Raw genomic sequence first — 14,216 nt, 5'->3', positions numbered from 1 at the left:
ATGCTTACTTGATTATTTGGCAGAATTATTGAAATATATTTGTGCTGCACATTTATTTTTCGCTGTGCACTAATTTAGCTTTGTGTTTGGTCCCAGGCACGCTCTCATCTCTAGCAGGAATGCCTGGCAATCTTGATGGCTTTGCTTTGGTTTTGTTTAGTGTCTGTGGCTTGGCGCCTGGTTCCTGCTCCTCCATGTCCTGCGTATCCTTCTGGATTCGCCTCCTTTTGGATGGTCTTCTCCTTTAATCTATTGCCAGTGGACTGAACCGAACTGGTTGTTATTTCGTGCCCAGCGCACGCTTGATTAGTCGCCTAATGAGGTGTTGACTATGAACGTCTAATGATTGCCACACAACCGACTTACACACATGAATATTTACACTTGAGCGCAGCTTTAAGTTGCTTTTAATTAAATCAAATCCCTTCTGTTCTTCTCTTCTGCAGCTCATGAGCCGAACCAACTCTCATCTGTAAACGTGGCCCACTGGAGGAAAGCCCAATGAAAAGTTTGGTTGCCCCCGAACCTATGTGAGTAAATCAATCGGGGGAAAAACAGAAGACTGAAAGAAAAACTAACAAAAACCATGAAAAACTAGCCACGAATTTGCATTGAAATTTCGCTTTCGGCTTTTTGGAAACCCTACAAAAAAAAAAAATATTGTCGAATTTGCAATATCGCTCTCGCTTTCCGCTAGCCAACTTTCAATGCAAATTCCGCAAAAATTTATGGTACAAGCGAAAAGATGAAAAACGAAAAACTCTCTCTACAAAATTGGCATATTTTTTCTCCCAACTTTTTTTTATTTACATGAAATTTGGCCTTAAAATGTGAACCGAAACGAATCGAAATGAAATTGGCTTGGAAACTTACGCGCAAAAAATTGGCAACTAATTGGCGAAACGAAAAAAAAAAAAAAACACAAAAAACATTTGTGGAAAATCGTTGTGCAATCGATAATCGCATAAAATGTGAAATGTAAAACACAAAACAACAAAAACCACAACAATATGGGAATCATACAATCACCACAAACAACCACCAACAAAAAAACATTTCAACAACACCATTATCATGGTCATCATCATTTCATGAACATCCTGCGAAATCCTGCTATTTATGCGCTTTACATTTGTGACGTCATCATGGCTGCGACCCCTTGTTTAACCACCCAACCTCCGCCCTGCTCTTGGATTTTTCCTATTCCTATTTATGTGCATTTTTGTGGCTTTTCCCCCGTCGTAATTTCCACCCCGCTCTCTATGCGTTTTCACTTGCCATTTTTGTTTATGCTTCACGCTTTCGATTTTTGTTTTTGTGTTTTTGGTACAATGGACCCCATGCTTTTCCCCCCGCTTTTCCTTCCACTACCTTCCTTGCCAATTTCCGCTTGAATTAATTCTGTGTTTAAATCTGCGAATCGTCGTTGGTCCTTCGGTCCTTCTTCCTGCAGTCGAGTGGAGTAAGTGAACCCCTGCGGCTGCAAACACTCGCCCCGGAAAAGGGCCACCCACACACACACACACACACACTCTAGTCAAATTTAATAAAGGCCGTGAGAGAGCGCAAGGGCTTTTCCACCGAATGTCCTGAATTGTCCTGGCAGGCAGCAGAGCACAGGACACAGCACGCAGTGCGACAAAAGCCGCCCGCAGCGTTTTTATATGCGCATATAATTCACCAAGCGCCCGAGCTAGTAACACCCGCTGCCAAAAGTTAATGCCCAGAAGCGAAGCCTCCACCACCGCCGCCGAAGCCGCAATGATAACCAACAATAATTTGGATTATGACCAGGCCAGTGCCAGTAGCCACAGTCATAGCCACAGCAACATCACAGTGGCAGGAGCAACATCCACCATAAGCATGGCGGCAACATCGGTGGCAATGAGCAACAGAAACGGCAGCACCAGCAGCAGCAGCAACTCCTCGCCCACGGCAGATAATTCCAATTCCAACTCTAACTCAAATTCAAATACAAACTCGAATTCGAAACTCCAACTCCAATTCATATTTCAATCGCTTTGACAATCGCATTGCTGCCAATTTGGCAGCTGTTTTAACTGGCGCCGGGGCACGTTTTCGATCATCGTCCTGCAGCAATCGTCAGTCATCGAATGGAGTTGGTAACTCGGCCATGTTGAGATCACCTTTGGCCACAATTAGCCGAGGTAAGCCAGGTCTGGCCACGCCCTCATCGCCTGCCAGTCTGGGAAGACGACGACCATTGCAACTCTTCACGCATGCGAATCTCAAGTGAGTAAAAAATAACTCAAAAGGCGCTAGAAATCTCCCCCAATCAATGCTTAAATCACATTCATTAAAAAAATACACTTGATTACACTAAAACACTAATTTTAATAGTTAATTACTAGATCTGTTAGAGTAATAAATATTAAATTAGATTGGTATGTTTTGAATTTCTTGTTTGTTTCTTGTTTAAATATTTATTACTAGGTCAGAGCTCTTTCCCAACTAAATAAAATATATTTTTCTACAATATATATATATTTATATTTCAAAATTAGCTGCAATGACAACGAGAAGGTGGCCCAAACACCGAGCTCTGATGAGGATAATTCACCCACGGAGCTTAACAATTGCAAGCGACTGGCAGACAAGCCACCTTTGGTAAGTTTAACTAAAGAAATTATTCAATAAAATCAAGAGATTTTAATATATAGAACCCTTTAAACTTCAAATCTAATACCAAGACCATTGCATCCCCTAAAGAATGTTAAATATTTCGTCCTGCATTAGAAGATCAAACATATTTGATGGCTTTGACTTTGACAAGGGTGCCCCAACACTTTGACTTTGTTTATTGGTTTTCCATCTCCTCCCTTTTTTTCGCTGACTACTCAAGGACTGGCCAAAAAAAATTCCCAATGTTGCCCAAATTTTCAACGCTTTGTTATGAATTATTGGCGCTGCGAATTCCCTCAAGGGAGGAGATCTAAGCTTCCATCTAAGGCGAAGAAAAACTTTAGACAACTAAGCCCTCCGCAAACCCTTGGGTCCTTACAGACCATTTGCTGGATTGCTTTCAGGATTTCCTTGGTTTTTCCTTCTTTCTTTTTTTTTTTACTTTGACTTTGTCATAACACGTAGACATCGAAGGGCTGCTGGCCACATGCGAAATGTTTATCAAATGTTTCGACCGTGTTCTTTGTCACGTGAGCGATCGGGAGAGAAGTTTTGCAATGCAAAAAACTTTAGCCTTTCCCCTTCGACTTGTGGCACGTTGTTTTCATAAATTCAATGCCTTAAATATTCATACACGGGCGTATGCTCCAGCAGCATATACATATTTATATATATATATATAGAGTTGAGGCAGCTGTGCTCAGTCGAGCATAGTCTATGCGATAAGTACGTGCGAGTTTATTCATACGAAAGAGACTGACTGCCTGGCACTCGACCACGCTGCGTATACGTTATGTGTTTGTCTTATTTATGGCAGCAATGCGACTCGATTGCGCATTATGGTGATTACGCCTGTAAACTAATGGCCTCCACCTAAGCGGAGTGGGGCTTAGACAAGGGGGAAGGCCCTGAAAGGCCTGGCTAAACTGCAACTGAAATCAAATCGAATCAAGGCCAAGAGTCACACACCAAAACAGAAACATCAATGACGCTGGGCATAGAGATGGGAAAAGTAACGATATAACGATATCGTTTTCATTTTGAAAGCTATCAATTTATTCATCTATCTCAAGTTTATTGAATTAATTTGTATTTTAACATTTGTTAGGTATTTATTAAATGAATTTGTGAACCTTTGTTAACTTGAAGTTATTATTATGTATCATAGAATATTGTTAGTTAGCATTTGCCATACTTTATCGATTATTTTCGATAAATAATAAATATTTATTAGGTATTTTCCACCATTTCCAGTAATTTCTTAATTTATCCACCATTTCTCACCGGAACAACTATATTGACCTATCGCTTTCGCTTTTCTTCGCTTTTCCCATATGCACATCCCTAATCTGACACACACAAAACAAGCCGAACGAACACTCTGAGAAATTGAAATCGTATCGAAAGCGAAAAGCAATCAGTTGGCCCTAATGGCAAACCATAAATATTGTCAATACAAGGACTATACAACACCCCGTGCATATGTCGAAGGGCGGAAAACGGAGAACGGAAAACCAAAAACAAAAGAAAAACCCTGAAAAAAAAGGGTTCATGCTTTCGCTTTTGGTATTTTTCATATTCCTGTGCAGCTCGCTTGCCTTGTTTTGTCAATAAATCAATTTCGGCTATAAACATTTTTGCGCCAGCAACAGCAAATAACACGCATACGCCGAATGGTACGGCAGGCATATCCTTTTGTTTTGCATAGTTTTTTTTTTCATTCTTTTTGGTCCTTTATTTTTCTTTACTTTTTTTTGCGGTTCGACATGCTGCTGCCTGTCAATAACATCATTCCGTTGCAAGGGAGCGGCCCGATAAGCAAATTAATTTTTGCTTTCCCCCAAAGGACGAAAGCAGGGGCTTTTATATAGGGAGGGAAGAGTGAGGGCGTGATGCTTCCCTAATTGTGCCCAACAGGCAACTTGCCATCGTCTGCTGCTGCTTGGCTGGCTGATTCAATTTCAGATAAGCAAAATAAAGCAGCACATGCAACCGAAAGAGGAGCGGTTTTCAAGGAGCCGGAGCTGGAGCTGGAGCTGGGTGGTGGTGTCCTGGTGGCAGGAGTCAAAGACAAATGCGTTGCCACATTATGCAGTTTGCTGTCTGAGTTGGAGTCTGAGTGCCACATCACCCGCATATCCTTGTCCATGGCAGCAGCACTCCATACGTTCGTCCTTCCACATCCTGTTAGTCTCTGTGCCCCCCATCCCCCCTGCTGCCTGTCATCTGAAGTTAGACGGAAATGACGCACTGTCTGTCACGGCTTCTGCTCTGCTCTCTGCTCTCTGCTGGCGTTGATGCATCGATGCTGTTGACTCGGCGCCGCTAAATGTTTGTTTAGCAACTGCAACTGCAACTGCAAACTAGATCGGGGTAGCCCCTTTACCCCCAGTTAGCTTTACACGGAGAGAAAAACGGGTATTATTAAGATAAATATATAGCGAAAGTTCCAAGGACAATTTAACAGTTTTTAGACAAGTGTTTCCGGTTCCATCAGAATTTACAGTTTCTCACAGGAGGTAGTGTTTCCGGTTGCATTACAATTCACACTTTCTCACTTGAAGTAGTAAAAAATCTATAAGAGAGGCAGATCTAGAATGCTTAATAATCTATGAGCATAAAAAAAGGTATGGCGTTGCAAATCTTATTCTTATATTGTCTCTGCTAATGCTATCTTAGAAAGATTAAACATTCTGCTAATAATTTACAGGGTACCAAAAAGCATCAGCATAACTATAAGACCCTAAGGGCGTACCCTGATAAATTTCTCTATTTATAAGTATTTTTTCCAGTGCAACACTATCCCAGTTTGAGCGACAGCTATCAGCTACCACATGTGGCATGGCATGGCCTGGCCTGACTTGGCTTGGCTTGACTTGGCCTGTGCTCCGACTTCGTCACGCCTATCCATGTATCATGTGTGCACGGAATATATTTTCAGCTCGAATGTCATAAATAATATTTTGTGGGCCACGCCCACACTCAAACACACTCACAGACACACACACACACACCCAGAGGAAGTTGGCGTATTTGATTTAAACCCGCTCGACTTTCGCTTTGCCCTTTTATTTAGCCCCATTTTGGCTCCTTGTGCTTATCCCTGGCCAAAGGCAGTTTATTAAATTTGCATAAATGTTGAGCATTTTGCGGCAAGTGTTCTTTGTGGCCTTTTTTTTGTACTAGCACGTGCCGCCCGTTCCTAAGGACCAACAGCTGGCACTAATGTCCAGCTAGCTGGCAGTTCATTGAGCCAACAGGGCAATTAGTGTTTGGAAATACACCAAAAAATATTCAGATATTTATTCAGAAATGGCTAATAAATAGCAGGGAGGAAGCTGAAATGTAAATAAGAAAGAAACACCACCCCTCGAGAAATGAACTCTGGCAAATACAAATAAAAACACACCCGAAACCTGGCCGCAAATCAGTGTGCAATGCGCCGTGAAATATGCAAACAATGTCGCCTAGTCCTTACATAAGGAGCTCGCTTTTTTTCGTCCTTTCATTCTTCTCATTCTAAATTATGCAGCAATGGGCAAACAATTGCTGTCAGAAGAGCAGGTAGGCACCGCCAGCTTCCAGCTACCACCCCACCATCCTTGTCTCATTGTCAATGTCGCCTTAAATTATGCCGGAAAAAGAAGGCGAGAAAAGAAAACCATGAGCAGACTCTAGTCTAGTTTCGGGGCAGACAACTATTGTACAAAGCGCCGGCAGATTTTTTCAAAGCCACTGACCCCGAAAACAGGGCAGAATGGAGGGGTAAGGGTCGGGAGAAATAGGGGTAGTGGAAACACGATCCCGACATGGGCGCACAAGTGCATCTGAATTATCGCAGGCCGCTGGTTTTTTCGCTTTTTGCTGCAATACCCTTTAAAAGGGGTATTTAAGTATCAAAGTAGTTCAGAAGTACTTGAAATATTATATAATATTTGAGGTCTTTTAATATGAAAAAAGGTTCTTGATAAAATAGTATGAATAATCACTTTTATATGAATACTGTATTGCAGTTAGTCTTCTTTATATATTTATAAATTAACTGCAAGCAAAGAAAGTATATTTTTATATTATTTTTAAATATCCTTTCTCTGTCAATTTCCTTAATTTGTTAAGCATTTTTAAAGGGCATCACTCGTTCCATAACTTATTCTTTCGCACCAAAATTTAACACTTGCTCCACATAGCTATACTATTCTCTCTTTTTTCCGCTACTTATGCCAGCTTCTGGCTCGAAGTCCTGCCCGAGTCCTGCGGCACATTTCCGCCTTGAATGCCACAGCCACCGCCATTTTTGCTATGCAACATTTTGGATGGTGGCAATGTGGCATTAAAAGGGTGGTTGGGGGGAGGGGTTCTGCCACGAATTTATGCGCCTCTCTCTCTATCTCTATTCCGTGTGCACTTTGCCTTGGTCCTTCTTGCTCCCACCGGTAATGCCTAGTCCAAGCATCCGTTTCCTGTTTAAGTGCACAACCGAAAAAAAGTTTCTAGCCAGCCTTCTACTTTCTTTTGCCTTTTGTGGCGGCGCGGCGCAGTTTGCCAGCATTTTGTCTCGCTGCGGTTTTTGGTAATAAAATCTTTCCCTTTTTTAGCTGCTGCACCGCCTTCGTCTGTGGCTACAGGCCACACCCACGCCTTGCCCTTGACTGCAGCATCCTTTGCTGATCCTTGTCGGCTTACAAGGTGTTTAAATTGTAGTTAATTTTGTTGCCACTTGAACGCTTCACCATTGCCTTTGATGTGTTTTTTTCTCTTTCGGATGAATTCTTTAAACTTCAAGACGTTTTGGCCAGGAATTTAAATAGTTTTCCGAGTATTTAAGGTGATATCGAGTAAATGTTATTCCCTCTTAATATATGTTCTTATATTTACCCATTTAAAGGTCAAACGCCTGACAATGGGTTTGCTGCGTCAGAACGAGGAGTCTCGCCCGCTGGTGGGCAACATAACCCCCCTGAGCGCGCCCCTGGACGTTCAGCCGGTGTACTCCAATGGTTACATCAACGAGGACTCCTACATCGACAGCAAGTTTGGCGACTCGTGCCGACAGTCCTTGACAGCCATCCCGATGCTGGATAATGTCAACCTGAACAATGACAACAACGAGTTCAACCTGAAGAAGCGATACTTAAGGGAGACGAGCAGTGGTAAGATATCATAAAATTATATTTCAACGTAATTCCCAAATAATTGATATAATTTCTATTTCATTTTTATAGCCAACTCCAGTCCCAAGATCTTTGCCAATCGCCTGCGGATGAACCAGGTAGCTGGTGCCGGTGCCCAGCAGCAGCGGAGCAGCAGCCTAGCCAATGCTTTTGGCCATTTGGGAGCCGAGGAGGAGGAGGCCGACCTCAAGGATGCCTGCTGGTATCAGGCGGGCATCTCACGGGACATTGCCGTCGAGGTCCTGCAAAGCAAGAGCCCAGGTGCATTTCTGGTGCGCAAGAGCAGCTCCAAGCCCGGCTGCTATGCACTGACACTGCGTGTACCATCGCCACCTGGGCCCAAGATAGCCAACTATATTATCCTGAGATCCCCCAGGGGTTACAAAATTAAGGTAAGAAAAATATATACAATATATTATACATATTAGACCAAATGCCGACCTTGTCGACAAATTGGTCGTGGCATTAGCTATGCCTACGAGTGTAGGAATAAGCATTAAAGCTGAAAATGTAACATTTAAAAATTACATCACTAAAAAAGTAAAACCGAGGCTACTTTTTATGACCTTCAAAGCACTTTATAAAAGAAAATCATGATGGAATTTTTCTTGGCTTGGCGGAGGATCGAAGCACAATGAAAACACATTTTCAGAGACCCATTTAACAGATATCCCTTGAGCAATAATCAAGTTATTGAACAATTTGATTTGTTTTTTAATTAACTTTTATTTATATGTTTGGCATTTTGGCGCAAAAATCTTCTGATAGTTACATTTTAGCCAGAGCTAGATGACTTATCGGAAGAGTAGTTACCCTATGGAGTAGTCACCCTTTGTTGGCCTAACGATTTGGTAATCACCCTTGGGTTGCGGAGGACCCGAGCGAGTCGAATCCTGGTGACCATTGACTCCAATCAGGAGACAGGCTGATAGGAGGACCACTACCGGGAAGAACTTCATGATGGTTTTGGTGTTGGCTTGGCGATGGCTGGAAGCACATTGAAAAACCCTTTCTGAGGCTCCGTATATAAATACAATATTCAAACTTATATAACACTAGTTGCTATTAATCCAAAGCAAATCGAATTTGGCAGAACTAATCTGAAATGCATAGTAATAGACAAGAATTTTGTTTTCGACGAGTTTTTATTTGCTTGCATTTATTTTTTATTCATTTTTTGCCACAGTTGGCTTTAAATGTGTTAATTGGAAATCTTCCTGATGGTTTTATTTTAAGGAACTGTATCTTTAAGGACTTTAGCTGACAATGTCGGATAGTAGTCGCTGTGATATGGCTTCTCCTTTTTAGTCACCTCTTGGAGACAGGTTGTTAGGAGACAGGTTGTTAGAAGGATCAGAACCTGGACAAAAACGATGCTTTGAAGGAAATTCATGATAGATTTGGTCTTGCCTTTGCGAAGTCTGAAAGAACAATGTAAAACAATTTCCAAAGCCTATTTATTATACCCTACAATTTGCGAAATTATTAATCAGTAAAAACTTTAAATCCAAAACCAATTTATCTTGGGGAAAAACAAATGTGAAATGTATAGCCAAAGAGTGTGAAAAATGTCATTATAAATCTCAAAGAGAATCCTTTTGACAGCTTTCCCTTTACAAAGTCAGAGGTAAGATTTCCCGGCTAGCTTCGTACTCTAAATCACTTAACAATCAGTCATCTTTGTTCATAAATCACAATGGTTTAATGCGAATGTCTTTGAACAAAAGTACATTTAGTTAATGATCAAATCGAATTTTCATATACAGACTTTTATTTATAATTTTGCCACATTATTGTAAAAATCTACTAAAGGTAGGTTTTAGCCAGCACAGTCCTTAAGGACTGGTCCGGACAAGTAGCAGTCACCCTTTGGTGACCCTACGGAGTAGTAGTCACCCTTTGGTGACCCTCCGGAGTAGTAGTCACCCTTTGGTGACCCTACGGAGTAGTAGTCACCCTTTGGTGGCCTATCGGATTGGTAATCACCCTTGGGTTGCGGAGGTCCCGAGCGAGGCATCCTATGCGAATCCTGGCGACCATTGACACCAATCAGGAGACAGGCTGCTAGGAGGACCAGCATCGGGAAGAAATTCATGATGGTTTTGGTGTTGGCTTGGCGATGGTTGGGAGCAGAATGAAAACCCCGTTCTGAAACTCGGTATATAAATACAATATTCAAAATTATACAACACTAATCCAAAACTAATCAAAAATGGCAGAACTAATCTAAAAATGCATTGTAACGGACAACAATCCCATTGGAAAGAAATTCATGATGGAAATTTTATTGGTTTGGAGGGGGCTAAAAGCACAATGAATAACATTTTCCGATGCTCGTTTAACATTCTTTACAATTAGCGAAATTATTAATCTAATCTAATTTACAATTAGTGAAATTATTATTGAGTAAATATTTTTAATCTAAAGCAAATCGATCTTTAGGAAAAACAAGTGTGAAATACATTACCAAAGAGAGTGGAAAATATCATTTAAAGTCCTTTTTGACAGATTTCCCTTTCGCGAGTCAGAGAGAATAAGGATTTCCCGGATAGCTTCGTACTCTAGATCTCTTTGTTCATAAATCACAACAAAAGTACATTTAGTTAATGATCAAATTGAATTTTCTTGAACTGACTTTTATTTATAATTCTGCCAAATTGTTTTTAAAATCTTCTAAAGGTAGAGTTTTAGCCAACAAGGATTTTAAGGATTTTTCCGGGCAAGTAGTAGTAGTCACCCTTTGGTGACTTATCGGAGTAGTAGTCACCCTTTGGTGACTTATCGGAGAAGTAGTCAGCCCTGGTTGCCGGAGTTCCCAAGCGAGTATACTTAGTCGGCTCCCGGTAACCATTGACACCAATCAGGAGACAGGCTGATAGGAGGACCAGCATCGGGAAGAAATTCATGATGGTTTTGGTGTTGGCTTGGCGATGGGTGGGAGCAGAATGAAAAACCCGTTCTGAAACTCGATATATAAATACAATATTTAAAAATTATACAACACTATTGACTATTAATCCAAAACTAATCAAAAATGGCAGAACTAATCTAGAAATGCATTGTAATGGACAACAATCCTTTTGGAAAGAAATTCATGATGGAAATTTTATTGGTTTGGCGGGGGCTAACAGCTCAAAGAATAGCATTTTCCGATGCTCATTTAACATTCTTCACAATTCGCGAAATTATTAATCTAATCTAATTTACAATTAGTGAAATTATTAATCATCAAATACTTTTAATATAAAACAAATCGATCTTTAGGAAAAACAAGTGTGAAATACATTACCAAAGAGAGTGGAAAATATCATTACAAGTCCTTTTTGACAGACTTCCCTTACCCGAGTCAGAGAGATAAAGGGTTTCCCGGATAGTTTCGTAATCTAGATCTCTTAATGATCACTAGAAAATATGAAACTTGTTTTATAATCAGTCAACAACTGTTGTTCATAAATCACAATGATTGAATGCTATTTTCTTTGAACAATAGTACGTCTAGTTAACGATCAATTTGAATTTTCTTTTATTGATTCTTAATTATAATATTGCCAAATATTTGTAAAAATCTTTCAATGGTTAAGTTTTAGCCAACAAGAGATTTGAGGAGATCTTCGGGCAAGTCGAAGAAGTCACTTTTGGGTGGCTTATCGGAGTAGTAGTCACCCTTTGGTGACTTATCGGAATAGTAGTCACTCTTTATTGGCCCTACGGGGTAGAAGTCACCCTTTGGTGACCCTCCGGAGTAGTAGTCACCCTTTGGTGACCCTCCGGAGTAGTAGTCACCCTTTGGTGACCCTACGGAGTAGTAGTCACTCTTTGGTGACCCTCCGGAGTAGTAGTCACCCTTTGGTGACCCTCCGGAGTAGTAGTCACCCTTTGGTGACCCTATGGAGTAGTAGTCACCCTTTGGTGACCCTCCGGAGTAGTAGTCACTCTTAGGTGACCCTATGGAGTAGTAGTCACCCTTTGGTGACCCTCCGGAGTAGTAGTCACCCTTTGGTGACCCTCCGGAGTAGTAGTCGCCCTTTGGTGACCCTCCGGAGTAGTAGTCACCCTTTGGTGACCCTACGGAGTAGTAGTCACCCTTTGGTGGCCTATCGGATTGGTAATCACCCTTGGGTTGCGGAGGTCCCGAGCGACGCATCCTATGCGAATCCTGGCGACCATTGACTCCAATCAGGAGACAGGCTGCTAGGAGGACCACTGCCGGGAAGAAATTCATGATGGTTTTGGTGTTGGCTTGGCGATGGCTGGTAGCACAATGAAAAACCCTTTCTGAAGCTCTGTATATAAATACAATATTCAAAATTATATAACACTAATTACTATTAATCCAAAACAAATCAAAAATGGCAGAACTAATCTTAAAATGCATTGTAATGGACAACAATCCTTTTGGAAAGAAATTCATGATGGATCTTTTATTGGTTTGGCGGGGGCTTAGTGCACAACGAATAACATTTTCCGATGCTTATTTAACATTCTTTACAATCAGCGAAATTATTAATCTAATCTAATTTCCAATTAATTAAATCCAATCAACGTAATTTACAATTAGCGAAATTATTAAGCAGTAGAAAACTTAAAATCCAAAATCAATCGATCTTCGGGAAAAACAACAGTGAAATGCATTGCCAAAAAGTGTAAAAAATATTACAAGTCTTAAAAAGAATCCTTTTTAATAGATTTCCCTTTACCAAGTAAGAGAGAAGAAAAAGATTTCCAGGGTAGCTTACGCATTCACCACACCATTTTGAAAAAAAAAACGTTTAAAGTTTGAAATGCACATATACATAGGAGCACTTTGCATAAAGCACTCTAAAACGACTTTTAAAATTTACTTATAACTCAGGAAATATTCACCCGAACTAAACGAAACTTTCTGTGTATATTCTTAAATATATTTACATTAAGAAAATAAAATAAAAAAATCGATTTTTTTTTAATTCTAACTGTATGTAACCCCTTAATAACCATATATGAAAATATGAAACTCATTTTATAATCAGCCAGCATCTTTTCTTCATAAATCACAATGATTTAATGGTATTTTCCTGGAACAATAATCTAGTTAATGAACAATTTGGATTTTTTTGTATTAACTTTTATTTATATTTTTGGCATTTTGGCGCAAAAATCTTCTGATAGTTACATTTTAGCCAGAGCTAGATGACTTATCGGAAAAGTAGTTACCCTATGGAGTAGTCACTCTTTGGTGGCCCTCCGGATTGGTAATCACCCTTTGGTGGCCTATCGGATTGGTAATCACCCTTGGGTTGCGGAGGACCCGAGCGAGTCGAATCCTGGTGACCATTGACTCCAATCAGGAGACAGGCTGATAGGAGGACCACTACCGGGAAGAACTTCATGATGGTTTTGGTGTTGGCTTGGCGATGGCTGGAAGCACAATGAAAACCCTTTCTGAGGCTCCGTATATAAATACAATATTCAAAATTATATAACACTAGTTACTATTAATCCAAAACAAATCGAATTTGGCAGAACTAATCTGAAATGCATAGTAATGGACATGAATCTTGTTTTCGACCAGTTTGTAAAAATTTTCCCATCATTCCTATGGCAGCCATATGATATAGTCGTCCGATCTGGCCCGTTCCGACATATATACGAGTGAGAGTATATAGAAGGCTAACTACAAAGTTTCATTCAGATAGCTTCAAAACTGAGAGACTAGTTTGCGTAAAAACGGACAGACGGACAGACGGACATGGCTGGATCGACTCGGCTGTTGATCCTGATCAAGAATATATATATAATTTATATAGTCGGAGGTGCCTCCTTCACTGCGTTACAAACTTCCGACTGAAATTATAATACCCTGCAAGGGTATAATTATAACTTTTTCAGTTTTCAACAGATTTTCAACAAATTTGAAATATAGCCGTTTTATATTATTCCACAATGTTGTGTTAAATTTTATGAAAATCGGATGACTATATCATATTGGTGCCATACAAACGATCGTTAGATGTAGAGAAAAATGCAAATCTGTGAATGTAAAACTGCAAATATAATATGAATAAATGAATGAAATGAAAACAGGCATTTGTTCATTGTTTTTTTTAACATAAATATATATAATTTATATTGTATTGATTCCTAATCATCGAAGTTCTAACTGCAAGGGTTTAATACGTTTAATACATTTAATCTAAAGCAAATCCATCTTGGGAAAAAACAAATGTGAAATGTATTACCAAAGAGAGTGGAAAATATCATTACAAAACTCAGAGAGAATCGTTCTTGACAGCTTTTCCTTTACCAAGTCAGAGAAAAGAGGGATTTCCAGGATAGCTTTCGCACTCTAGATCTTTTAATAACCATATATTGAAATATGAAACTCATTTTATAATCAGCCAACATCTTTTGTTCATAAATCAC

The 14,216-nt window shown here is 40.1% G+C and overlaps 2 protein-coding genes across 4 annotated transcripts in view; one reads left to right on the top strand and one right to left on the bottom strand.

Annotated features, from left to right (window-relative positions):
• PVRAP (PVR adaptor protein) overlaps window positions 1–14,216 on the top strand; it is a 41,731-nt gene that overhangs the window by 24,448 nt on the left and 3,067 nt on the right. The window contains 6 exon segments of the mRNA XM_020953396.2: window positions 447–530; window positions 1,454–1,988; window positions 1,990–2,253; window positions 2,526–2,628; window positions 7,529–7,793; window positions 7,866–8,206. Of these exon segments, the coding sequence (XP_020809055.2) occupies window positions 1,720–1,988; window positions 1,990–2,253; window positions 2,526–2,628; window positions 7,529–7,793; window positions 7,866–8,206 (1,242 nt within the window). The 5' untranslated portion in view covers window positions 447–530; window positions 1,454–1,719.
• LOC110184776 (uncharacterized) lies at window positions 9,563–13,819 on the bottom strand. Of its 3 annotated transcripts, XM_086838720.1 has the most exons (3): window positions 11,104–13,819; window positions 10,282–10,773; window positions 9,563–9,962 (listed from the first exon to the last, which is right to left on the bottom strand). In XM_086838720.1, the coding sequence occupies exon 1, from the start codon at window positions 12,034–12,036 to the stop codon at window positions 11,398–11,400; it is 639 nt and encodes a 212-aa protein (XP_086694846.1). In that variant the 5' UTR covers window positions 12,037–13,819; the 3' UTR covers window positions 9,563–9,962; window positions 10,282–10,773; window positions 11,104–11,397. The 3 variants fall into 3 exon arrangements, with proteins under 3 accessions (XP_086694846.1, XP_086694844.1, XP_086694845.1); XM_086838718.1 differs by having other exon boundaries at window positions 9,563–10,773; XM_086838719.1 differs by having other exon boundaries at window positions 9,563–10,773; window positions 11,156–13,819.

The sequence above is a fragment of the Drosophila serrata genome, unplaced genomic scaffold (assembly GCF_035046125.1).
Source record: "Drosophila serrata isolate PLE 108 unplaced genomic scaffold, ASM3504612v1 contig_359, whole genome shotgun sequence".
Taxonomy (NCBI): Eukaryota; Metazoa; Arthropoda; class Insecta; order Diptera; family Drosophilidae; genus Drosophila; species Drosophila serrata.
The sequence above is the reverse complement of the archived record's forward strand: the minus strand, read 5'-3'. Positions and strand labels throughout refer to the sequence as shown.

Bases quoted from the DNA above. Each gene is read 5' to 3' on its own strand.
- LOC110184776 (XM_086838718.1), bottom strand. From the start codon at position 12,036: ATGAATTTCTTCCCGGCAGTGGTCCTCCTAGCAGCCTGTCTCCTGATT.